At 42.9% G+C, this 26,587-nt stretch overlaps 1 protein-coding gene across 1 annotated transcript in view; it reads right to left on the bottom strand.

Annotated features, from left to right (window-relative positions):
• Positions 1-26,587, bottom strand: part of LOC140191074 (microtubule-associated serine/threonine-protein kinase 1-like) — a 127,033-nt gene that overhangs the window by 66,012 nt on the left and 34,434 nt on the right. The window contains exons 9-14 of the mRNA XM_072248149.1: positions 20,495-20,627; positions 17,898-17,965; positions 13,184-13,269; positions 8,814-9,022; positions 4,484-4,622; positions 1,649-1,781 (exon numbers count right to left, since the gene is read on the bottom strand). Of these exons, the coding sequence (XP_072104250.1) occupies positions 1,649-1,781; positions 4,484-4,622; positions 8,814-9,022; positions 13,184-13,269; positions 17,898-17,965; positions 20,495-20,627 (768 nt within the window). The remainder of the gene's footprint in view (positions 1-1,648; positions 1,782-4,483; positions 4,623-8,813; positions 9,023-13,183; positions 13,270-17,897; positions 17,966-20,494; positions 20,628-26,587) is intronic.

Raw genomic sequence — 26,587 nt, 5'->3', positions numbered from 1 at the left:
TCTGACAGCTTGAAAGACAAGGCTGCATCCATATACTGTACTTCACACAGACAACCTACTCAAGGGAAAGTTGTGGTGCAAACTTTTAGGAGGAGATGGAGCTTTTCCATAACTGAGCCAAGAGCAAGTAGAAACTCTCTCTTGTTCATCAGCATAATTCACAATGGCCATAAAACTTAAAGGAAGAATTTAATAATCCAACTTCCACCCTGCCCTCAAATGTACCTGGTCCATTTCCAACACCTCCTTCCCCTTCCTTGATCTCTCTGTCTCTGTCTCTGGAGACAGCTTCTCTACTGATGTCTACTATAAGCCGACTGACTCTCACAGCTACCTGGACTATTCCTCTTCTCACCCTGTTACCTGTAAAAATGCCACCCCCTTCTCTGAATTCCTCCGTCTCCGTCGTATCTGCTCTCAGGACGAGGCTTTTCATTCCAGGACGAGGGAGATGTCCTCCTCTTTTAAAGAAAGGAGCTTCCCTTCCTCCACTATCAACTCTGCTCTCAAACGCATCTCTCCCATTTCACGCACATCTGCTCTCACCCCATCCTCCCGCCACCCCACTAGGAATAGGGTTCCCCTGGTCCTCACCTACCACCCCACCAGCCTCCGGGTCCAACATATAATTCTCCATAACTTCCGCCACCTCCAACGGGATCCCACCACCAAGCACATCTTTCCCTCCCCCCCCAACTTTCTGCTTTCTGCAGGGATCGCTCCCTAAGCGACTCCCTTGTCCATTCGTCCCCCTCCATCCCTTCCCACCGATCTCCCTCCCAGCACTTATTCTTGTAAGCGGAACAAGTGTTACACCTGCCCTTACACTTCCTCCCTCACTACCATTCAGGGCCCCAGACAGTCCTTCCAGGTGAGGCGACACTTCACCTGTGAGTCGGCTGGTGTGATATACTGCGTCCGGTGCTCCTGGTGTGGCCTTTTATATATTGACGAGACCCGACGCAGACTGGGAGATCGTTTTGCTGAACACCTACGCTCTGTCCCCCAGAGAAAGCAGGATCTCCCAGTGGCCACTCAATTCCACGTCCTATTCCCATTCTGATATGTCTATCCACGGCCTCCTCTACTGTAAAGATGAAGCCACACTCAGGTTGGAGGAACAACACCTTATATTCCGTCTCGGTAGCCTCCAACCTGATGGCATGAACATTGACTTCTCTAACTTCCGTTAATGCCCCTCCTCCCCTTCTTAACCCATCCCTATTTATTTATTTATTATTTTTCTTCTTCTTCTTCTCCTCTCTTTCCTTCTCACAATAACTCCTTGCCTGTTCTCCATCTTCCTCTGATGCTCCCTTCCCTCTTTCTTTCTTCCAAGGCCTTCCGTCCTATGAAACTCCCCCTTCTCCAGCCTTGTATCCCTTTTGCCAATCAACTTCCCAGCTCTTAGCTTCATCCCTCCCCCTCCTGTCTTCTCCTAACATTTTGGATCTCCCCCTCCCCTCCCACTTTCAAATCTCTTACTATCTCTTTTTTCCATTAGTCCTGATGAAGGGTCTCGACCTGAAATATCGTCTATACTTCTTCCTATTGATGCTGCCTGGCCTGCTGCGTTCCATTTTGTGTGTGTGCTTGAATTTCCAGCATCTGCAGATTTTTCTCATGTTTACGAATTTAATAATCTTACCTGTTTATCCAAGAATTCCCTGGCATCCTTTTCAATGTGACCCTCGTAGAGATTTGTCGTGAGACTCATCAGTCCAATTTTTGAGAGGCCGAAGTCGGTCAGCTTAATGTGACCCATTGACGTTATCAGCAGACTGCAAAGGAATAAGTGTTGGGGTAGTGACCAGGCAGAACAAAATGCTTAACGGGATTCGGCGAGTAACCCGACTGTACAAGGCTTCCTGCAGCTTTACAGACTGGCTCGTAAATCGACGGGGAAGCGGGGAACATCAGAAGAAATTTCACTCCTCAGAGCCAACTAGGGTAATCCCTTCATCTACTGCAGAAATATTCATGGACAGAAGGACCATGCCTTGAGGTACCTGCAGACTAGGATAGCAAACTGAGCCCTATTTCTCTTTGCTGAAGACAAAGGATTACGTAAATCTTTATGACCTCATTGCCTGGTATGGAAGGGCCGGTGCACAGGGTTGGAAAAAAGCTGCAGAAATTTGCAAACTCAGCCAGCTTCATCAAGGGCACTGCTGTCCCCAGAACCGAGGGCATCTCCGAAAGGCAGTGACTCAAAAATGGGACATCCATCATTAAGGACCCCATCACCCAGGACATGCCCTCTTTTCATCGCTATATCAGGGAGTAGAAGACATGAACTTGTTTACAGGAATGCTCCTTCTCTTCCACCATGAGATTTCTGAATGGACAATGAACCTACTCATTAAGATTGCCTATTTTTGCTCTTTTTTGCATTAGTCATTTACAGTAGTGTAATTCAATAATATTTAAATGATTAAATATATAAAATTAAATTAGCAATTCAAAAAGAGCATATACATTTCTTATTGCAATTTATAGCTTTTTTGTATATTGTTCTGTGCTGTTGCCACAAAACAACAAATTTCATGACATACTGTATGTCAGTGATAATAAACCTGATTCTGACTCAGATTCACTTAAAAAGGAATGTGATGATGCACAACTGTCCCATCATTTCCAACCCAGGACACCTGACGCACAACATATTACCCATTTGCTCTACAGAATTTCAAAGGATGAAGCTCCTTCTCACTATTTTATTCACCTTGGTTTTCATGTGTGAGTATTGTTTTTTTTTGGCGTGTGTGTCTGTGCGCGTGCGTCTGTGTGTGTGCGATGTTGGCGGGACGATGTATTTTTCATGCCTTTTACAAGGCACGGAGCTAGAGAGAGAGACTGTGTGGTGTGCCACTCATCACACAGATATTTTGCAGTATTTTTCCCATTATTTTACAAGGTCAAGTTGCGATCTCGACTCTCAACCCAGCACGGATGGAAAACGTACTCAGGAGCGGACCCGGCTGGGTTCGAACCCGGGAACCTCCATTCCAGAGTTCGACGCTGATGTCATTGCGCCAACAGCTGGCCCGAGTATTGTTTTTTAATTGCCCCTAAGGACAATATCCTCAGCCTTTCTCCCTCAATGATGCTGAGTTGAAGCCTCTAATTATTCACTCAGTGGCCAGTTTATTTGGTACACCTGTGCTATAATGCAAATATCTAATCAGCCAATCTTGTGGCAGTTACTCAATGCATAAAAGCACGCAGGCATGGTCAAGAGATTCAGTTGTTGTTCAGATCAAATATCAGAATGGGAAAAGAAATGTGATCTAAGTGACTTTGACCGTGGAATGATGGTTGGTGCCAGACAGGGTGGTTTGAGTATCTCCTGATCTCCTGGGATTTTCATTCACAACAGCCTCAAGAGTTTACAGAGAATGGTGCAAGAAACAGAAGAAAAGAAACTGCTGAGTGCCAGTGACAGCTCTGTGGGTGGAAACACCTATTTAATCAGAGAGATCAGAGCAGAAAGGCCAGACTGGTTCAAGCTGACAGGAAGGTGGCAATAACTCATATGACCAATGTTACAACAGTGGTGTGCAGAAGCGGATCTCTGAATGGACAACACGTCAAAACTTAACGTGGCTGGGCTACAGCAGCAGAAGGCCGTGAATGTAAACTCAGTGGCCATTTTATTAGGTGCAGAAGGTACACATGAAAGTGGCCACTGAATGCATATGCCTTTTTGCGCAGGGCTAAATGATCACAGCTTCCCTAAACAGAAGAAGCAGTGAAACTAGCTTCACCGAGTGGTTTGGAATACGCAGCCACTACCTCAAAGGATTGCCGCTACTTAGCCCAATTAGCGTAGGCAGAAATGCCACCAGCTGCTGGGGAAATGAACACAGGCTTTTCTTGACTCTGTTTGAACGCAGTGATATACAAACGGATCAGTCTGTGGTTCAAAGAAGTATTAATCCAGGTTAAGAATAATGAATGGCACACACAAAATGCTGGAGGAAGTCAGCAAGTCAGGCAACATCTATGGATAGGGATACACGGTCGATGTTTTGGGCCTTGGCCCTTTCGCAGGACTTGAAAGAAAGGGGGCAGAAGCCAGTACTTTCCAGTCTTAATGGTCTCAGCCTGAAATGTTGACTGTTTATTCTCCTCCACAGATGCTGCTTGACTTGCTGAGTTCCTCCAGCATTTTGCATAGGTCACTCAAGTTTTCCAGCAACCGCAGAATCTCTTGTGGTTAAGATGGACGAACGCCTGTGAGGGCAAGGAGGAGAAAGGAACAAAACGAAGTGAAAGGAAGCTTGTGTACAACAGTTGGGTCCCAATGAACTACTCTATTACGAAGGCAGAAAATGCCCAAGAGGTCAAACAGCATCTGTGAAGAGAGGTAAAGACAAGTTCAGACTTCATTAAGACTGATCTGAAGTATTAATTCTACCTCCCAGCAGATACCAGATGGGTTTTTCCTGTCCGTATTACCACGTTCCAGCCTTAAACTTACTTGTCTGGCTTTAGGTCTCGGTGAACGATGCCATAATTGTGTAGGTACTCCAAAGCCAGAACAGTTTCTGCAAAATACATCTGGGCCAAGTCCACTGGTAAGGCTCCAATGTTCTTCAATAACGTTGCACAGTCACCCCCTGCAAAAGGAAATGACATGAGGGTCAAATGGTGAGGAGAGGTTGCCAGGCTAGGCTGGTATTCACAGTTGAACTAATAGAGTATTTGATAAGAAACAGAAAACTTTCTACTTGGAGGGGTGAAGCAAAAGGGGATCACTCACAGCATCATCAAGCATTTCATTCAACAAACTTTTGTGAAAAATCTGTGAACTCTCTCACTTAAGTGCTGCTAAAATGTTTGGAGACTTCACTCTCTAGCTTCCAGGGCTTTAGTTGGGGAAAGTATATGGAACTGGTGAGTAAGCGCTATTTATATAAAGATCACTTCCAGTCTAACTTGACAGGTTTGAGGAGCTGAAAGGTCAAACATTCCAAAGAAAAAGATCCACTATTTATGCACCATCCTAACCGCAGGTTATGTGCTTGCTCGTAAGAGTCAAGAATTTCAGTGCTTGCAAAGTGGAATGCAACTTTGCATGGAAAGTGCTAGAGATGAGATTCTGAGTGATTCTGGCACATCTATATTCAGTAACTATTCAGCTTTTCTCTATCAAACATTAACAGCTCAATCACACAAACCAGTTCACCATGGAATCTGAGTTCTTAAATGGGAAAATTCAAAGTAAATTTATTATTAAAGTACATATACATCACCATCTATTATCTTGACATTAGTTTTCTTGCAGACATTTACAGGAAAATAAAGAAATATGATAGAATTTATGAAATACTATAAATAACTTGGTGGGTCAGAAGAGCGTATTCTATGTTGAATCTGTAAATTAATCAATCAATAAAGAGTGACAAACAACCAATGTGCATAAAAGAAAAACTGGGCAAATAATAAATAGAGGCAAATAAATAATACTAAGTTGTATAGTCCTTGAAAGTGAGTCTGTAATTGTGGAGTCAACGCAGTGATGAGGTGGGGGAAGTTACTCCTTCCTGTAAGCTTTCTTCCACTGGGATGGGAGGTGTTGATTGCAAGTTTGAAAAGAAGATTGAAGACCCCAATGTATTAGGAAGGTCCATTGTTTAATTTACACATCTTCATTGCTGAGACCATTAGAAGCAGTATGATATCACCCAGTTGCTAAAGGCAATCATTAAACCTTGGAGCAGAGGGGTTGTGACAGGGATGTGCAGAATCTGTCACTCAAATATTTCCAGGTACAGCTGATATAGAATGAATGCCAGGAAGAATGCAGCCGAATAGGTCGCAATTATTCCAAAGAATCACACAATTCCTACATATTCTAACATACATTAAAAAAGAGGTTTTTAATAGGTGCACCATCAGCTAGGCCAGGCCAAAACACTTAAGATGAAATAAGTTCCATTTTACAGACAACGCTTGCAGTCAGTTTGGGAACAATATATTTCCATTACTGTGCAGCAGTAAGAAGACAATTGCCAAATTTCCATCATACACTCAGTGAACTGAGTTCTATGATTGTGAAGTTATGCATTGATTGCATAGTTTGGATTTTTCATTCCAGATTCTTCTTGCATCTGTCAGTTAACATACACAGGACCCCTTGCTATGCAGATACAGATGCCAGTTCTTGGATTTTCAATCTCCGTAGAGTCTCAGGCTAATCCGACAACAGCAGGCTTTCCCATACTTGCTTGGTCTACTTCCATATGAATCAAAGAAGATCTCAGGGTAGTTGCCCAAACAGTGAAGAACACAGAACATAAAATATTACAGCACAATATAGGCCCTTCTGCCCATGATATTGTGCCAGCCTTTTAGCCTACACTAAGATTAAACCTAATCTAACCTTTCCTTCCTATATAGCCCTCCATTTTTCTACCATCCACATGCCTATCTAAAAGTCTCTTAAATGTTTCTAATGTATCTGCCTCTACCACGATCCCTGGCAGCACATTCAAAGCACCCACCACTCTCCAAACGTATCTCTGATACCCCTCCCATATATTTATCCAATTACTGTAAAATTATGCCCCCTTGTGTTAGCCACTTCTGCCCTGAGAAAATATCTCTGGCTGTCCACGCCACCTGTGCTTCTCATCATCCTGTGCACCTTTATCACGTCACCTCTCATTCTCCCACGTTCCAAGGAGAAAAGCCCCAGGTTGCTCAACCTATCCTCATTAGGCATTCTCTTCAATCCAGACAGCGTTCTGGTAAATCTCCTCTGCACCCTCTCTAATGCTTCCACGTTCTCCCTATAATGAACAGAATTGAACACAATATTCCAAGTGCGGTCTTACCGGGGTTTTATAGAACTGCAACATTTCCTTGTAGTTCTTGATCTTAATTCACCAGCTAATGAAGACCAACATACTGTGTGCCTTCTAAACACCCCATCACTCACACGGCAACTTTGAGCGACCGATGGATGTGGACCCACTAGGAGGACCCATTTTAAGCTATGTACTCCCCATGTTTCCATTGGGCCTCAACCCCATCATAACTGAACTCTAAAGGTCACATTCTTCACCCATGTTGACCTTTATCCCACTGTGGATGCCTATCCCTCCAATCAGCAACTGGAATATCCCCCAAACTGATCATCAACGATCACCTGACTCCCACCCACTTCTGACCTTCAACTTTCTATCTCAGCTCCACCCCCCACTGATCAGAAGCTCTGTGCCCAACCCGGGCACAACATCAACCCCTGGAATCTCATTTATTCAGGTCTTGCTGCTCTCTGCATTGTACAGTGCGTAAATGTTGGGTCAGTAGCACCCAAAGCTTTGAACCTTGTCAGCAGCTTGGCCAAAACAGCTGTCGGAAGACAGTGACAACCTAATGCACCTCTGTGAATGTCAGGGGATTTCTTCACTAGTATGTTTTGCTGTTGTTGATCGAGTGACAGATATTGGCCAGGACCTAGGGGAATTTTCCCTGATCTCCTGTAAGATGGTCCCAGTGCAAGGCTCTGCTTGTGTATGCTTGAAGAAGCCCGGTCACATCTAAAGGCAGTTCATTTGCTGCTGTCATTGTAAAACCATAACTAATTCCCATTGGCATCTCTCATGCCCACCAGTCCCAGTCTGAATTGGTGAATGGAATGAAGATTAATTATGATATTACGTTTGATGCAATTGTACAGTTAGGGTTAGATGTGGCAGACAATATTCATTTATATACTCAGTTACTCCTCTAACATAGAAACCTCAAGTCATTGTAGATTGCAGATACCTTTTGTCCAACATTTTATACTCTCCCTCTCATATGCAAAGTCATCCATTTGATAATGTGCAATTTCTATTGATGATGCTGTGGATTTAGGTTCACTGCACATGGACAACGTACAAAAACAATTTACTCAGAATACCGGCATCTGAACCCGGAACACTGGTGGTTCAAATAAAAAGCAAAAGGAAACATAAACTAGATAAAAGTCTACCGATAAAAGCAGGCCAATTATTCTGTAAACATGCAGTGAGCGCAGAGCAGGTACGAAAGGAACAATGATCAAACTCAGCCAATCACAGCAGTGTGGTTACCGAGGAATGGCAGCAGAGCAATTCGTGCCAGCGATCACTGTTTGGGGTTCGATTCCTGTGCTGTCTGTAAGGAGTTTGTATGTTCTTGCTGTGTCCGCACAGGTTTCCTCCAAGTGCTCCAGTTTCCTCCCATATTCCAAAGACGCACGGTTAGGTTAGTGAATTGTGGGCAAACTACTTATTTATCTTACTTATTTAGAGATACCGTCCGATAACAGGCCCTCCTGGGCCAACGAGCCCCTGCAGCCTAATTACACCCATGTGACTAATTAACCCACTAACCTGTACACATTTGGAATGTAGGAGGAAACCAGAGCACCTAGAGGAAACCCATGCGGTCACATGGAGAACATACAAACTCCTTACAGACAGCAGTGGAAATTAACTCGGGTCATTGGCGCTGTAAAGCGTTACGCTAACTGCTACACTATTGTGCTATGTTGGCACTGGAAATGTGTCAAAACTTGCAGGGCTCCCCCATCACAATCCTTGGAATGTGACAAATAAAGCTTTCTTTCTTTCTCCCTCTCTTTCTTTCATTCTCTCTTTCTCCCTTTCACTCTGTTTCTCTCTCTTCCTTTCTTACCAACCATCTCCACTCTGATAGGGAAAATATACTTCCTGCATGCCATTTTGTTCATATTAAAGTAATCAGAAACATATATTCACTAATGTTAAAACGTTAAGATTGCCCACCATTGGTGATGTGACAATCTAATGACTCACCTTCTACATACTCCATTACCATGCAGAGGTGCCGCCTGGTCTCAAAGGAACAAAACATACTGACAACAAATGGGTTCTCCGCAAAGGTAAGGATATCACGCTCCACAAACGCCTGTTGAATCTGGTTTCGGAGAATCAGGTTCTGTTTGTTTATCTTCTTCATTGCAAAGCGCTGCCTGGTCTCTCTATGCCTCACCAAATATACAGCACTGAAAGCAAAATGAGAGCCCATTCATTTAAAGTAACCAGTTTCTACAGTGAGTACAATCGATTCTGGTGTCCAATTAAACTATTTACGCTGCCAGTGTGTCTTAACTCTTCTCCTACCAGTGATGTGAGTTTCGAATGATAGGTTTAGAGTGTAAATCAGATATACCAAAACTATCCCCAGGAAAGACACAGTATATGTAACTTGGTCCAATCTACAAATGTTAAATTGGACCAAGAGGAGGGATTGTGGCCAAGATGTTCCCCAGAACAGGGAAGCCGGGACTTATAGAATGGTTGGCCAAATTGATCTTGGATGAGTGGAAGATCTGAATCCACATCAACCTAGCTGGAGCAGACGTTCAGTCTGAGCTCTCAGTGTCCTGTTTGCGCCCATCAGTCCAAGAACTGATCTGGCCACATACTGCACCCTTACTTGCCGCTTCAGGGCGAAATCAGGAAATTTGGAAATTGGTCCGCCAATGCCTCTGAAGCCAGGTGAACTGTTTAGGGCCCCTTATCGGTAAGCTTGTCAGGAAGGCTGGTTCTGTTCTGGGGGTGGGACTGGATTCCCTGGTGGTTGTATCTGAGAGGAGGATGCTGCAGAAGCTACAGAGCCTTATGGACAATCCCTCTCACCCCCTCCATGACATACCGGACAAACAGTGGAGCACCTTTAGTAACAGACTGATTCCAACGAGGGGCGCCATGAACCCCACAGGAGATCCTCTCTCCCTGTGGCTACAACTCCTCATCCTTAAATAAATAAGTACACGGTTTCAATGCACATTTGTATTTTGCACCATTACTTTTTAATGCACGTTTTGTATTTTTTCGTACCTCAATGCTTACACTTTGTCTTTTAAAGTACATATTTCTGACTGAACAACCTTGCAACAATTATTTCCTTCGTGATAAAGTTTTATCTTTTTTAATCTAAGAAAGGATGTGCTGGCGTTGGGGAGAGTTCAGAGGGGGTTCACGAGAATGATTCCAGGAATGCAAGTGTTTGATGACTCTGTACTCACTGGAGTTTACCAGAATGTGGAGGAAATCTCATTAAAGCTATTGGATATTGAAAAAGCAAGATAGAGCGGATGTGAGAGGATGTTTCCTATCTTCGGGGAGCCTCGAACCAGAGGGCACGGCCTCAGAACGCAAGTGCATCCCTTTAGAATGGAGATGAGTTGGAATTTCTTTAGCCAACGGATGACGAATCTGTGGAGTTCATTGTAGCAAGTGGCTGTAGTATTTTTAAAGCAGATGTTGATAGGTTCATGATTAGTAAGGACATCAAAAGTTACGGGGACAAGGCAGTAGGATAGGGTTGAGAGGGATAATAAATCGGCTATAATGGAATAGTGGAACAGATTTGATGGGCCAAATGATCTAATTCTGCTCCTCTGATTTATGGTCTTAAGCAAGATTACTTAATGTTTGTTTGGTCAAGATGTTACCCACTAATTCATCCTTGGAATTATCTCCACTATCTTCAATTGGATATAGAGGTGAACCTGACTCAGAAATCCATTGACTTCAATGGTCCCGAATTTCAGAAGTACAGCTGGATGCACAGTTTCTAATCAAGGAGCCAATTGGAAAGTTTCAGCAAAAGAGTTCAGCAAACCAGAAGGGCTGAATGTTCCCCTACTATCCCTATGATGTTTCACAACATTCCCTGAGATACTGATGCTAATTAATTCCCATTTATCTCTCCCTCCATAACTCCGTCTGCCAACTAGTGTTCAAAAGTGAAGGATTATTGAACTTTTGCAGAAAGGTTCCCAATATTCATCATCTTAATATGAAGCATAATGTTGGCATCCATCTGTTTGTCACACAAATTCCACCCCTAGGGGTCATAACATTTGTACCATCTGTTCTAATTGAACACAAACAAACTCCCACACGTAAGAGAGCGGCTGCTAATATCCTCCAGTGCTTCATCTGCTCCTCTGCCGGCGAGGAATTTGGACTCCAGTACGTGGCTCCCACCTCCCTGTGATGGCCCTAGGAGTCAAAAATTATTCAGGAATCGGCTGAGCAGTCTGAGACACACTGACTAGCTATACGAAGCAAATGTGCATTTTCCTAAGCCAATGATTGTGTCTATTGCTATTAAAAATAAGGAATTAACTAAGAAAGGATGTGCTATCCTTGTAGCGGATTCAGAGAAGGTTCACGAGAATGATCCCGGGAATGACAAAGTTAACACATGAAGAGTGCTTGATGGCTTTGAGCCTGTATTCACTGGAGTACCGGAGTTCAGAAAAATGAAGGGGGTTCTAATTGAAACCTATCAAATATAGAAATGCCTGGATAGAGTGTATGTGGAGATGATGTTTCCTAAAATGGGCAAATCTAAAACTAGAGGGCTCAGCCTCAGAATAGAGGGACATCCACTTAGAACTAAGTTAAAGGGGAATTTCTTTAGCCAGAGCATGGTGAATCCTTGGAATTCATTGCCATAGATGGCTGTGGAGGTCAAGCCATTCAGTATATTTAAAGTGGAGGTTGACGGGTTCTGGATTAGTAAGGGTGTCAAAGGTTACAGGGAAAAGGCAGGAAAGTGGGATTAAGAGGGATAAAAAATCAGCCATGATGGAATGACAGAGAAGTCTTGATGGACCAAAGACCTCATTCCGATCCTATGTCTTTTGGTCTCTGGTAGTGGTCGCCAACCTTTTTCAGCCCAAGATCCCCTACCTCGGCCTTAGTAAAAGGCAAGATCGACCTAGACACACGCATGTGCACCAGGCAAACAGACCAGAAGTAAAACCCACAACCCCAGAAACAACCTCTCTTTACAAACAGCAGGAGTATTGCTATATTACCATTATCCTAATTAGTATTACTTATCTTTATAATGCTCACATTACCACACCTTCAATTCTATGTTTCATTATTTAATTTTATTTCAACACGAAAATTAAAGGAACAAAAATTGACTGTTGCACTCAGTGTGATGACTGGGGCTGAATATTTTCTGCTAGTTCTCTGAAATTTGGTTCATAACTACAGACAGCCAGTCTGAGACAGTCTGTGAGGTGTCTGTCAGTAAGACAGCTCCTGTACTTAGATTTAATAATTTCATCTGTTGCAGCACAGCGCCCTCGCAAATCTCCTGACAGACTGAATATTTGAATGGACAGTTTCCTTTGTTGGACTGAATGTTGAATCTGCCACGTTTTTCAGGTGTTTTGTATTGGTAAACTGTTACTGAGACACTAAGTTTCAGGGGTACGTAAGCTAATGACACCATTGTTCTTTGCTTCCCAGTTTTTTACATTTGGGGAATGTTGGAATTTAAAGGGGGAGAAGTGTTGAAATGTGAGCATTATAAAGATAAGTTAACACCAATGAGGATAATGGTAATATAGCAATACTCCCACTGTTTGTAGAGAGAGGTTGTTTCCGGGGTTGCGGGGTTTTACTTCTGGTCTTTCCTGTCCAGTGCACATTTTTCTTTTTTTTCGGGATCTACTGGGAAAGTCTGAAAGATCGACCAGTTGGCGACCACTAGTCTATGGTCTAAAAGTAGTTGGAATTGGGAAATGATGTGACGTAATTCCAGTAATATGTCCATGTGGACATTGCAACTTCATTGCCAACATGTTAAAAATCAATGGAATTATTTTATTTATTTCCAAATTTTCCCTCCATATAATAAAGTAACATCTCTTCTTTTGCTAGTCTCCAGCAAGCACATTTCCATTTCTATTTTTTCCTTCGTGGAACATGGGTACCATTGCCAAGGTAGGCATTCATTTCCAATCACCATTTGGCATCTCAAGGAAGCTGTTGACAGCCCCGAGCTTTGAGTGCCAGGATTTTCATAAAAGATGAAGGAGAATGTTTGCACGTCCCAAAACGTCCCTGGACTGAGCTGAGACGGCTTGTTTCAGGGTAGAGTTAAGAGTCAACAACATTTCTGTTTGTCTGGAAACACGTGCAGACCTACAGCAGGTAAGGTCTGATGATTTCCATCCCTGAAGGATATCAGCGACGATCCCAATTTGTGACAACTTGTTTCCAGACTAATTCCAGATGTATTTAATTAATCGAACTTAAACTCACCAATTGCCATAGCATGCTCAAACTCTGCTGTCTGGTACTAGTCATCCACCATCCTGATACCTGCCCCATGACTTCACCTAACTTACCCATATGCTCCGTTGCTTATTAGTTTGATGGTGTCAAAGTCTTCTTCAGATGGTGCCTTTGTGGGTTTACCAGCAGATCCGCGACCCTGTGGCAAATGAAACATCAGGTTGTGGGTAGGATTTTTCAACACTTTGCATCGATCAGCTCTTTAGATGAAACTCAATTCGCCTAAAAGAGCTTGACTGTGCAATCAAATAATTGGGCATCAAGGTGAGGGAGGTTTTAAGGGGGATGCACGGTGTGAGGTTTTGTCTAGAGGGAAGTGGGGGAGGTAGGGTATGTGGGCAATTGTAGAGGTGTCTAGATAGTACAGTCTCTGCCATATAGAGTTAACAGGGAGATAAGCATCGGAGGGTTTACTAAAGTTAGAAAGCAGCTTGGGGGGGGGCATGAAGATATTTAAAATGAGGACATTCAGCGAGAGGAGAACAGGCAGCAGCATGCATGTACAATTCATGGATTGCAAAAGGGAGGGAGATCATCCAGAATGAAGCAGAAATGGAAGTGGAAATTTTTCTATAATTTGATGTAAGACTCTGAGCTATCCTTGTGTCTCTTTCTCATTGCTTTTGAGTTTTGCTTTACTCTGTCACCATGACCTCTCCCCAGGGTGAGCACAAAGATTAAATCTGATCCTTTTAGAGATACACCATATTGTAATTAGATGTACTGTACACACACAAGCTTCCTTAATGTACTTAATGTTTGTCGGGGTGGGGGTGGATGTAGCTGGACTCTCCTGCCCTATGCATAACTGTGCTGTTGGCTGGCAAAGAAATTCTTTTACAGCAAGTGGCAGTAAATGGCACCATCCAGTACCTTGAGTCTATGGGAAGAGGAACTTTTAAAGCTTGTCTGTAGAATTATTAGCTTTAGTAGATTAGATTGATTTCATTATTTAGGAGGTTTCTGGTCAATACCATCTCCCTTCTCCTCTGACTCAAGCCTATGCTGAATTTGGAGACATGCTTCCATTTGGTTTGTGAGACGTAGCCAGTTCCAAAATCAACCATTCTTGCTGTTACTCTGGACGGATGTTTACTTTCCCTCAGGCATCCTGGAGACAGTTCTTTGCTCCATTTCGGGCTGGTGTACATATCCACAGGCAGCAAGGGTAGGGCAGAGACAGGGGACAAGAGGGAGGGAATGATCGCAGATAATGGTGCAAGAGATGCAGAAGAAATGACAGAAAAAAGTCAAGTAGCACACACAAAATGCTGGAGGAATTCAGCATCTCCGGAGAGGAATAAACAGTCAGTTTTGGGCTGAGACCCTTCATCAGGACTGGAAAGAAAGGGGAGAGAAGGCAGAATAAGAAGATGAGGAGAGGGGAAGGAGTACAAGCTGGAAGCTTGTGAAGCTAGGTGTGGGGGAAGGTATGTAGGTGGGGGAGAGGGGAAGAAGTGAGAAGCTGGGAGGTGACAAGTGGAAAAGGTAAAAGAAGGAATCTGACAGGGGAACAGAATGGACAGTGAAAGTGCTAAAGATACACAGAACAGAGTGCAATGTAGACAGCAATTTCAAAGTACATGGATACACAAGAGACTGGAGATCCTGGAAATTCAAAGAACTAATGTGTCAGCATGAAGGAAGTGGACAGTTGATATTTGGATTAAGCTCCTTCGTCTGGGCAGTCAATCCAGATGAAGGGTCTCAAACTGAAATGTCAATTATCCATTTCCTTCCACAGGTTAGAAAAAAAAGAATCATTTTTATTTATCACATGTACTTCCGAACAAAGTGAAATGCCTCATTTGAGTCAAATCAAATCAGTGACAACTGTACTGGACAAGTGTCACCATGCTTCCAACGCCAACATACAATGCCCACAATTTACAAACTCCAACCATACGTCTTTGGAATGTGGGAAGAAACTGAGGCACCTAGTGACCTGCTGAGTTGCTCCAACAGTTTGCTTTTACTGCAATTAAAAGTCATTGTTGTCTCACACTTTTCTATGCTTGCCTCTGACTCTCTTTCCATCCCATTGTCACTTGCTGTTTTAAACACGAACAGTCCTGGGTATGAAAGGGTTAATGTACGACTGGCATTTGATGACTTTGGGCTTGTAACCACTGGAGTTTGGAAGAATGCTGGTGTGGAGATCTTACTGAAAACTACTGAATACTGAAAGGCCTGGCTGGAGTGGATGTGGGGCGGATATCTCCTGTATGGGGTGGTGGGGGGGGTCCGGGACCAGAGGGCACAATCTCAGAATTGAAGGACATACCTTTAGAAAAGAGAAGAGGAGGAACTTCTTTCACCAGGGGGAGGTGAAATTGTGAAATTCATTGCCACGGACAGCTGTGGAGGCCAAGTCATTGGACATATTTAAACCCACATATGGGGGGGGGGGGGCGGTGCTGCAGTAGTCTGGCAGACTGACCCCTACCTTGTTGAGGCCAGGCAACAACTCTGAGATGACTCCTCTCACTTGCCCCTTGAACAGGACCCCACTAAGGAGCACCAGGCCATCGTCTTCCACACAATCACTAGCCTTATTAACTCCGGGGATCTCCCATCCACTGCCATCAACCTCTTAGTGCCCTTACCCCAAACCTCCTTTTTCTACCTCCTTCCCAAGATCCACAAGCCTGCCAGTCCAGGTGGACTCATTGATTCTGCTTGTTTTTGCCCCATCAAACTTGTATCTGCATATATCGACTCTGTTTTATCCCTCCCACTTCAGTCCCTTCTTACTTACATCCGTGACACTTCACACACTCTTGATCTTTTCAATGATTTTAAGTTCTTTGCCCCAATCATCTCAATTTCAGTATGGATGTCCAGTCCCTATACACCTCCATCCCCTATCAGGAAGGTCTCAGATTCTTTCTGGGCACCAGACCCAGCTAGTTCCCCTCCATTACCACTCTGCTCCGTCTAGCAGAACTTGGCCTCACTCTCAATAATTTCACCTTTGTCTCCTCCCACTTCCTTCCAACAAAAGGTGTAGCCATGGGCACTCTCATGGGTCCCAGCCATGCCTGCTTTTTCTTAAGCTGCATGAAAAGTCTATGTTCTAAGCCTACACAAGTATCACTTCCCAATTTTTCCTATGCTGCATCAATGATTGCATTGTTGTTGCTTCTTTCACCTATGCTGAGCTCGTCCACTTCATCAACTTTGCCTCCAACTTCCACCCTGCCCTCCATTTCCTCAATTTCACTGTCTCTATCTCTGGAGACAGCTTATCTACTGATATCTTATATAATTTTACTGATTCTCACAGCTACCTGGACTTGTAAAACTGCCATCCCCTTCCCTCAGTTTCTCTGTCTCCACCACATCTGCTCTAGGATGAGGCTATTCATTCCAGAACTAATGAGATGTCTTCCTTCTTCAGAGAAAGAGGCTTTCCTTCCTCCACCATCAATACAGCCCTCAGCCCCATCCCTTCCATTTTTGCGCACATCTGCCCTCATCCCAAACACCCACCACCCCAAGTTTAGGGTTCCTCTTGTCCTCAAGTACTACCCCACTAGCCTCCGCGTTCAGCACATAATTCTCCGTACCTTCCGCCATTTCCAATAGGTGTTGTGCAAAGAACCAGAATTGATTAGAAAGTTTAAGGTAAAGAACCTTTAGGGGTAAGAATTCACCCTGAAGCATCAGAAACAGAAGCTAAAGTCAGATGTGTCAGTATTACAGTGGAGAAAAGGAAATTGCAGAGGCATGAGAAGGGAGTTGGCCACAATTGATTGGAAAAGAACACTGGCAGGATGACAGCAGAGTAGCGATAGCTGGAATTTCCGGAAGCAATTTAGAAGGCACAGGATATATACATCCCAAAGAAGAAGAAGTATTCTAAAGGAAAGATAACACAACCGTGTCTAACAAGTGAAGTCAAAGCCAACATAAAAGCCAAAGAGAGGGCATATAATACAGTAAACATTAGTGGGAAGTTAAAGGATTGAGAACTGAAAAAACTAAAAAAAAGAGTGATGAAGTGCTTTGTGAGTTTGGTGATGAAACATGTCAATTCCTGCCTGAGAAGTGACTTGGATCCACTCCAGTTTTTCTACCAGCATAAAAGGCCCAAAGCAGATGCCATTTTACTGGCTCTTCACTCAACTCTGGAACATCTGGACAGTGAAGATGCATACATCAGGATGCGCTTTATCAACTACAGTTTGGCATTCAATATTATCACCCCTCAAAACTAATCAATAAGCTTCAAGACCTTGGCCTCAATACCTCATTGTGCAATTGGATGTTTGGTTTCCTCACTTGCAGACCCCAGTCAGTTCAGATTGCCAACAACATCTCCTCCACAATCTCCATCAGCATGGGTGCACCACAGGCTGTGTGCTTATCCCCCTGCTCTACTCACTTTATACTTATGACTATCAGGCTAAGCAAAGCTCCAATGCCATATTTAAGTTTTACGACACCACTGTCGTTGGCCAAATCAAGCACACAGGAGGGAGATTGAAAATATGAATGAGTGGTGCCATAACAATAGACTCTCACTCAACAAGACCAAGGAGCTGATTATGGACTTCAAGAGTTTCCTCCAGGTGTGCCAGTTTCCTCACATAGTCTAAAGATGTATCGGTTCAATAAAATAAAAATCACACAGACGTGATGAGGTTAGTGATGAGGTTAATGATGGGTCCAGCACTGAGCAGTGCAGGGATCATGGCCACCGTGACTCTGCATTGCTTAGCAACAAACAGAAGCACAAAATATCGCAGTGTCGACATGACTCACATCCATCAGGTCCACCAACTCTTGGGTGTTGAGGTTTGCGTTGTCGTACGTGTCCAGGTGGGCCATCTCTGTGTGAAAGAACACAAGGAGAGGTAAGTTAGCATGTTGGGTCCAACAGGTCTCCCTCTCACACATGCGGGAACTGGAAACCTTTATTCCCCAGCACTGAGCTCCAGCACGTAGAGTTTGAGGGTGAGCTGTAAGAAGGCAAACACAAGATGGTGGCTGGGTGGATTAATCTGTCTGCAGTCCTTGCTTTGAATTTCCTTAACTGCGTTATTAAGACAGAGTTGCATTAAGACCATGTTCAGTATTCTATAACTTGTGGAATATGAATGTGTGGAATTCATTGCCACAAAACAGTTGTGGAGTCCAAGTCATTGGGTGTATTTAGAGGACTTTGATATGGTTTTGATGAGTAAAGGCAGGAGAATGGGGTTGAGAGGGATCAGCCATGATGGAATGACGAAGCAGACTCAATGAGACAAATAGCCCAATTCTACTCCTATGTCTTATGGACTTATAACTTGAATTGCCATTGTACCGGGGAACAGGGTTCTTCTGGCAAATGGATAATCCTTTACTTGAATTATGTCAATTCATTTTGTTTTCAAAAGATCCCTATTTTCATCTCTCAAACGCTACTGGCGCACACTTCCAGCAATATCCTGCTAGGAGTCTTTTTTACTAGACCAATATTCTGTGTGGCCAATGTTTATGGGATTCCAAGCCTTGTTCACAGCCATTAAAGTCAAGTGGGTATCAAGACAGATGTTAGCCTCTGGTGTTGTTCACTTTTGGATAGTCTGTCAACACTCAGGGGTTGAGGACCAAAGGGCTTGCTTTCATTTGGCACCTCCATTGGTACGACTCAAATTGGAGATTTGATTTCAATGCTGCAGAGACAAGTGGGCAATCTGGGCTCAGATTTGGCACTGATCTACTTAACCACAAGTCTCCCAAACCAGTGTACTGGCTCTTAAGCAGAGGTACTAGGGCCCAGCAAGAGCAAGGACATAAGCTAGATGCAGGAAAATTGTTCCCGATGTTGGGGAAGTCCAGAAGGAGGGGTCACAGCTTAAGGATAAAGAGGAAGCCTTTTAGGACCGAGATGAGGAAAAACTTCTTCACACAGAGAGTGGTGAATCTGTGGAATTCTCTGCCACAGGAAACAGTTGAGGCCAGTTCATTGGCTATATTTAAGAGGGAGTTAGATATGGACCTTGTGGCTAAAGGGATCAGGGGGTATGGAGAGAAGGCAGGTACAGGGTTCTGAGTTGGATGATCAGCCATGATCATACTGAATGGTGGTGCAGGCTCGAAGGGCCGAATAGCCTACTCCTGCACCTATTTTCTATGTTTCTATGTTTCTAACTAAGGTCATAACACCATGTTCTCTCTTTGAGAGGATACCCTTCACCTCTCAATCGTTTCTAACTCTTTGCAAATGTTCCTTTTTTTGTAGATGTACTCATTTGACTTTTGAAATGCAGTTATCACCCCCCCGACTTTCAATCAATATCAGATCACTGCACCACTGAAATAAATTTCCTCCTCCCCTTTGCAAATTACCCTCAACCCACACACTTCTGTCAAAGCCTCTCTAAGAGTTATGACAACAAAACAGCTTTATACTATTCCTTCTGAATTATAAATATTATACGTTTTGTATGGATTTTTCTAACTGCTGATTTTCAACATGTTGCCAGAGGAGGTGGTCAAATCAGATACGTAGAACATAAAGCAGCAATGAGCCCCCTAAGGTGTGATTGCACACGCATCTTTGGCTACTGGCGTACAAAGGAATTTAAACTGTGCACAAAAGGTTGTCGCCCTCTACCTCAATGGCATGTTTACATTTGACGATCGTGCACAATCACATTTCCTTTTTCGATTTCTTATCGAGACAGTGTTGACAACGTGGAGTTTGCAATAATTTGTCTGCAGATTTTATAACTGGCTTATTTATACTGTTTTTGTTGAAGAAATTATTCAGTGCGCACATATTGATGTCACCGGGAAACAAGTTCCACTGCATGAGTTTTTGCACACACCGGTCATTACAAATTAGAGGGAACGCTGTAGAGCCATACAGCACAGTACAGGCCTTTCGGCCCACAATATGGTGCCAAACTTTTAACTTACTCCACAATCAATCTAACCCTCTGCTCCTACACAATCCATAACCCAAAAAATCTTTGATCATCTATGTACCTATCTAAGAGTCAGTTGAAGTCACTAATATATCAGCCTCTTCCAGCACTGAATTCCAGTCCCTTACCACTGTGTAAAAAACCTTCGTCTTATATCCCCCCTTAAACTTTCTTCCACTCATACAATTACGATTCCATCAGCTCCTCTAGCAACATGTTTCAGAGGCATTTAGATACAAACTTAACCAGTAAGGTTTAGAAGGAAACATCTGAATGTGGGCAGTGGGATTAGTGTAGACGAGCATAAGGTCTGGCATGGATGTAATTGACCGAAGGGCCTGTTTCTGCACTGCAGGAGGCGCTGGAAGTTGGCAATGTTGTGCATCGAGCAATATGCTACTAAAGGCAATGAAGACATGAAACAAGAAGACAGCCTGTTCCTACCCTCCAGAGGATCTCGCGTCAATCCCAGCTGGCTGATGATGTAGCGTGGGATGTCAATTTTGACACCTTGACCCTCCTTTGCATGGTCTTCTGCTGCTTCGAGTAGATGGTAAAACTCTTCCGGATTAAACTCCTGTCAGTGGCAGGAGGAGAGATAGAGAACACACTTTGAGAAAGCTTCACTCAACACCAAATTCATTAAAATCCATTACCTTGGAACTGTCTTCCGTGTAAGTGTAGCCCGCATCATTCTTCCTGTTAAGTTACTGAGCAGCTCCGAGGAAACCCCTCTCAGCCTGGGATCCTTTTCCAAAAGCAACATAGACAAAATGCTGGAGGGACTCAGCAAGTCAGGCAACATCTGTAGAGCGGTATAAAAGTCAATGTTTCTGACCCTTCAGGACTCCCCTCCATAGATGCTGCCTGACTTGCTGAGTTCCTCCATTATTTTGTGTGTATTGCTCACGTTTCCAACATCTGCAAAATCCTTTGTGTTTATCCTTTTCCAGAAGTCAACTTTGAATCTCTTTAAAGATAAAAATGCCTCTGAGGCTACTAGAAGTTAATAACCCATATGAATGATTAATGCTGTGTCGGGAGGGAGATCCGACATCTCAATCTTGGTCTGAAGTTATATGCGCCTCCAGTTCTGCTCTAATGGCAGAGTCCTAGTGAGGGGGAGAATGAGAGACAGACTGATTAAGGTGCACAAGACGATAAAGGGCACAGATGGAGTGGGCAGCCAATGCATTTTATCCCAGAGCAGTAATGGCTAATACGAGAAGATATACTTTTAAGGTGATTGAAGGAAAGTATGAGGGGGTGGGGTTATCAGAGGTAGAGTTTTTAATATAGAGCATGTAAGTGTATAGAACATACTGCTAAGTGTGGTGGTGGAGGCATATAAATTAAGAATGTTTAAGAGACTCTTAGATAGACACATGGATGAAAGAAAAATGGAGGCCATGTAGGAGGGAAGATTTAGCTTAACCTGTGAGTAGGTTAAAAAGTCAGTACAACATTGTGGGCTGAAGAGCCCATACGGTACTGGAATGTTCTATGTTCAATATTAGCAAGGTCAACAGTTCAAGAAAATCTTGAAGAATAACTCAAGTCAATGACAAATGTTGTCCTTCCAGGTGAGGCAATACTTCACCCGAGGATCTGTTAGGGACATCTACTGTATCCAATGCTCCCAATGCGGCCTCCTCTACATTGGTAAGACCCAATGTAAATTGGAGGACAACTTTGCTCCATCTGCAAAAGCTGGGATTTCCCAGTGGCCAGACGTTTTAATTCCTATACCCATTTCCATTCTAACAAGTCAGTCCATGGCATCTTCTCCTGCACAATGAGGCCAGTCTCAGATTGGAGGAGTTACATCTCATAATACATCTAGGGAGCATCCTACCTGATGGCGTGAACATCAATCTTTCTAACTTTTGGTATTTTCTCTTTCCCTCTTCCTTAATTCCCCACTCTAACCACTTTGCCTCACTTGCCTATCACATCCCCTTGGTGCCTCTTCTCCTTCCCTGTCTCCCATGGTCCACTCTCCTTTCCCATTAGATTTCTTCTTCTCCAGCTCTTTACCTTTTCCATCCATCATCTCACAGCTTCTCAGTTTATCCCTCTTTCCCCACCTACCTGACTTCTCCCATCATCTTCTTGTCTCCTACCCCCTTCTTATTCTGGCACCTTCCCCCTTCCTTTCCAGTCCTGATGAAGGGTCTCGGCTCAAAATGTCGACCGCTTATTCATCATTCAATGTTGAATTCCTCAGCATTTCATGTGTGTTGCTCTATCAAATCTCCGCTCATTCTTCTCTGCTCTGAGGAATAAAGTCCTAACCTATTTAACCTTTTCCTATAACTTAGGTCTTCAAGTCCTGGCAACATCTTTGTAAATTTTTTCTGCACTCTTTCAATCTTATTGACATCTTTCCTGCAGGTAGGTGACCAAAACTGGACAAGATACTCCATATTAGGCCTCACCAAAGTCTTATACAACTTCAATATTACGTCCAGCTCCTGTATTCAATAAAGGCCATAGCTTTATTTGGGACCATATCTACTTGTGATGCCACTTTCAAGGAATTATACATCTGTATTCCCAGATCCTTCTGTTCCACCACACTCCTCAGTGCCCTACCGCTCACCTTGCAAGTCCTACCCTGGTTTGTCCTCCCAAAGTGCAACAATCCACACTTGTCTGCATTAAATTCCATCTGCCACTTGTCAGCCCATTTTTCCAGCTGGTCCAGATCCTGCTACAAGCTTGAATGGTCTTCTTCGCTGTCAATCACACCTCTAATATTGATGTCATCTGTAAATTATCACCCAGATCTTTGTTACAGGTGACAAACAACAATGGACCCAGCACTGATTCCTGCGGCACTCCACTAGTCACAGATCTTCAATCAGAGAAGCAACCATCTACTGCCACTCTCTGGCTTCTCCTGAAAAACAGATGTCTAATCCAATTTACTACCTCATCTTGAGTACCAAGTGACTGAACCTTCTTGACCAATCTTCCATGCGGGACTTTGTCAAAGACCTTGCTAAAGTCCATGTAGACAACATCCACTGCCTTGCCTTCATCAACTTGCCTGGTAACTTCCTCGAAAAACTCTCTAAGATTGGTTAGACACAACTTACCACAGACAAAGCCATGTTAACTATCCCTAATTAACGTCTGTCTATCCAAAAGAATACTTTCTAATAACTTAACCACTACTGTAATCATAGTGATGATTATTGGAAGATTTCCTATGATAATTAACCAGGGCCAGTATCACTCTCAATATGAGCATGTAACAGTTTTCAGCATCATTATATCCATTGAAGAATATTTCTTCTAGGCTTTCTCATCAATAATTTTACTCAAGACATCTGTGAATAAGATCTCAACAGCTCAGTTGTGAACTTGTATGGATGGGAATCAGAGCCTCACTGCCTGACCCAAAGCCAACAGGACCTGACTATACATTCCTGGATCGGATCAGATTGGGTGTACATCCTGATAAAACTCTATCAGGTCAGGCTCAGTTACTACAGTATGTGTCCCATGTTCTTAGTCGATATTTGGTGGTAAACAGATCAACTGCATATCTGAAGAGGTTAGGTAGAGAAAAATATTACAAGTCTTCATGCTTGGGCCAAGTTTGGATTGGCCTTGTCTAATTGAGTTGGGATTGGCTGTGGTCACATTGGGTTCTTCTTCTTCTATTTCCTGCTGTTTAGACGCATCTAGGCGTATTACAGCCCTCCGCAGGATGTATAATTAATTACAGAACTCCAAGGAACTCAAATTCTCGAATACAACCTAGTCTCACGTATAAACTGAATGATAGACTCTTCAATCAGATGTTGGTTCTCTTGATGGCCAAACGAAGATTTAATAGAAAACCAAAATAAATTTAAGCCAGATAGCCTCTTGAACAACATGCTTCTTTCAATTTTGTATCGATTACAGCTCAGCAAAACATGCTGGACCGTCTCTGGACTACCACAGTCACATAATCCAGTAGCATGTTTTCCTATTATCTTTAAATAATAGTTTAACCCACAATGCCCCAACCTAAGTCTTGTAAATTTCACCATATCTCTATGACTTAAAAAGTAACAGTCTGAGACCTTTTTAACTAGTGGGTGACTAGAAAAATAATGCCTGCCCCTTAATTCATTTTTCCAATCCTCCTGCCACTTCTTCTCTATACCTTTTTTAATCCTACTTCTCAATTCTGCTCTGCCTAGGGGAACTCTAATTTCTACTTGCCTGCTCTGTAAGGAAGACTTTGCAATGCCATCCACAATTTCATTTCCTTCCACCCCAGCATGTCCAGGCATCCATGAAAATCTAACTGCACAACCCATCTTCTCTACTCTAAATAACACTAAGAGAATCTCAATAACTATGTCAGGACGAGCTTTTGATTTACCCCCTTTTATAGCCTCTAATGCAACAGCAGAATCCGAACAGATGATAACCCTACGTGGTCAAGAGTCTTCTATCCACCATAAGGCCCAGAGGATTGCTAATAATTCTGTTGCAAAGACAGAAACACCATCTGAAACCCAGTGACCAATCTTAACTCCAAGTTGAGACACATACATCCCAAATCCTGCCCTAGCGCTCTCTGGGTCCATTGAGCCATCAGTAAAAATCTTCAGATAAGATCCCCATTTATTATTTAAATATTCATTTGTGATCAACGCTGATGAAAATGCACTGCTTCCTTGAAGCTGAAAAAGGAGGAATAGGTCTAATTCTGGTTCTGGAAAGAGCCAAAAAGGGACGGGTGGCAAGCAAATTTGGTCAACTATGTCTTCCTCAGTCAGTTTCAATTTCTCAGCCCAGTTATTAACCAAATCTAAAAATGGGTATCTTTTAATTTTACTTTGGCGCTCCGACTTCCCCTGCAAAAGTCACTTTGGTGGACAGCTGTGATTGAATCCATTTAGTTTTGCCCAATACTGCAGGCCCAACTGAATTCGTCTTAAATGCAGAGGCACTTCTCCCACCTCCACACTTAATGCCGGGACTGATGTTGTTCTAAAAGCTCCACGACAGAGTCTAAGTGCTTTGGACTGCACAGTGTCTAGTTTTCCAAGCACTGCCGTAGCAGTGGAACCATAAACAATACAACCATAATCTATAACTGATCTAATCATAGCTAGATATATTAAGTACATAGTTTCCCCCCTGCTCCCCAGTCGCATCCAGCAATACTTCTCATAACATTTAAAACTTTCTCACACTTTCCAATTGTTTTATCTATATGAACCCTCCAAGTAAGTCTTTCATCAAACCAGGCACCTAAAAACTTGAATAACTTGACTTTTTCTAGTGGAGAATCATATAGACACAATTCACAATCAGGAATCTTTCTTCTAAAGCCAAAAATCATATATTTGGACTTAGAAGCAGAAATCCTGAAACTCCATTTATTAGCCCAGTTTTCAAGTGATCTTTAAGTCTTTTGTACCTGCCTTAATATATACTTGATGTTTCTTCCTCTTTTCCAGATTGCACCATCGTCTGCAAACAATGATTTGCCAAATCCAATACCTGATCAATGATATCATTTATCATGACATTAAAAAGAACTGGACTAATGACATTTCCTTGAGGGGTACCATTACCTATTTTAACTGACTTGGAGCTTGTTCTGCCTATCCTTACTTGAATTGTCCTTTCCTTAAGGAAATCTTTGATCCAATTAAACATTCTTCCTCTAATTCCCGCATCATAGAGTTTAATTAATAAGCCATCCCTCCATAGTGAGTCATATGCTCTTTCAATACCTAGAAATACACTTACCATTACTTCTCTATTTTGAAACGCTTTTTTAGTATCAAAATCTAAAAGGGCAACAGATTCCATTGTTGATCTTCCAGTTCTAAAACCATTTTGATAGGCAGCAAAATGTCCCTTATTTTCCAAAAAATAAACAAGTCTGTTGGTGACCATTTGTTCCCTAGTTTTACAAAGCACTGACGTTAAAGCTATAGGCCGATACGAACTAGGACTAGACGTGTCCTTACCTGGCTTTAAAACTGGAACTACCACCGCATGCTTCCGTTCTACTGGTAATTTTCCTTCTTTCCACACTGAATTAAACAATGCTAGAATTTCTATTAATACAGAGTCATTTAAATGCTTAAGCAATTCATAACACAGTCCATCCCTACCAGGAGAAGTGTTTAATCCTGATTGGACAGCTACCTGCAATTCCTGAAGGGAGAAAAACAATTTTATGGAGCTATTATCATCCAAATTCCTGTCCAATTTCCAACTTTCCGTCAACGTAACTTCCTTTCTCAAATCACCTAACTCTCCAGAACTGTGTAACGCTTGGAACACCTCTACAAACATATCAGCCTTTTCCTTATTGGTTGCAGCTTCAATATCTCCTTCCAGCAAAGCTGGGATAGATGGTTTCCCATATATCACTGACATTCTGTGAATGATCATCCATAGCTGCTTTATAGGTGTCTCAGGGCTCAGGGTTTCACAAAATCTTCTCCAACTATCCCTCTTTGCATTTTTAATTACTCTCCTTGCTACTGTTCTTTCCTTTTTATACTCCAT

This window comes from Mobula birostris, chromosome 32, assembly GCF_030028105.1.
Source record: "Mobula birostris isolate sMobBir1 chromosome 32, sMobBir1.hap1, whole genome shotgun sequence".
NCBI classification, from domain to species: Eukaryota; Metazoa; Chordata; class Chondrichthyes; order Myliobatiformes; family Myliobatidae; genus Mobula; species Mobula birostris.
The sequence above is the reverse complement of the archived record's forward strand: the minus strand, read 5'-3'. Positions and strand labels throughout refer to the sequence as shown.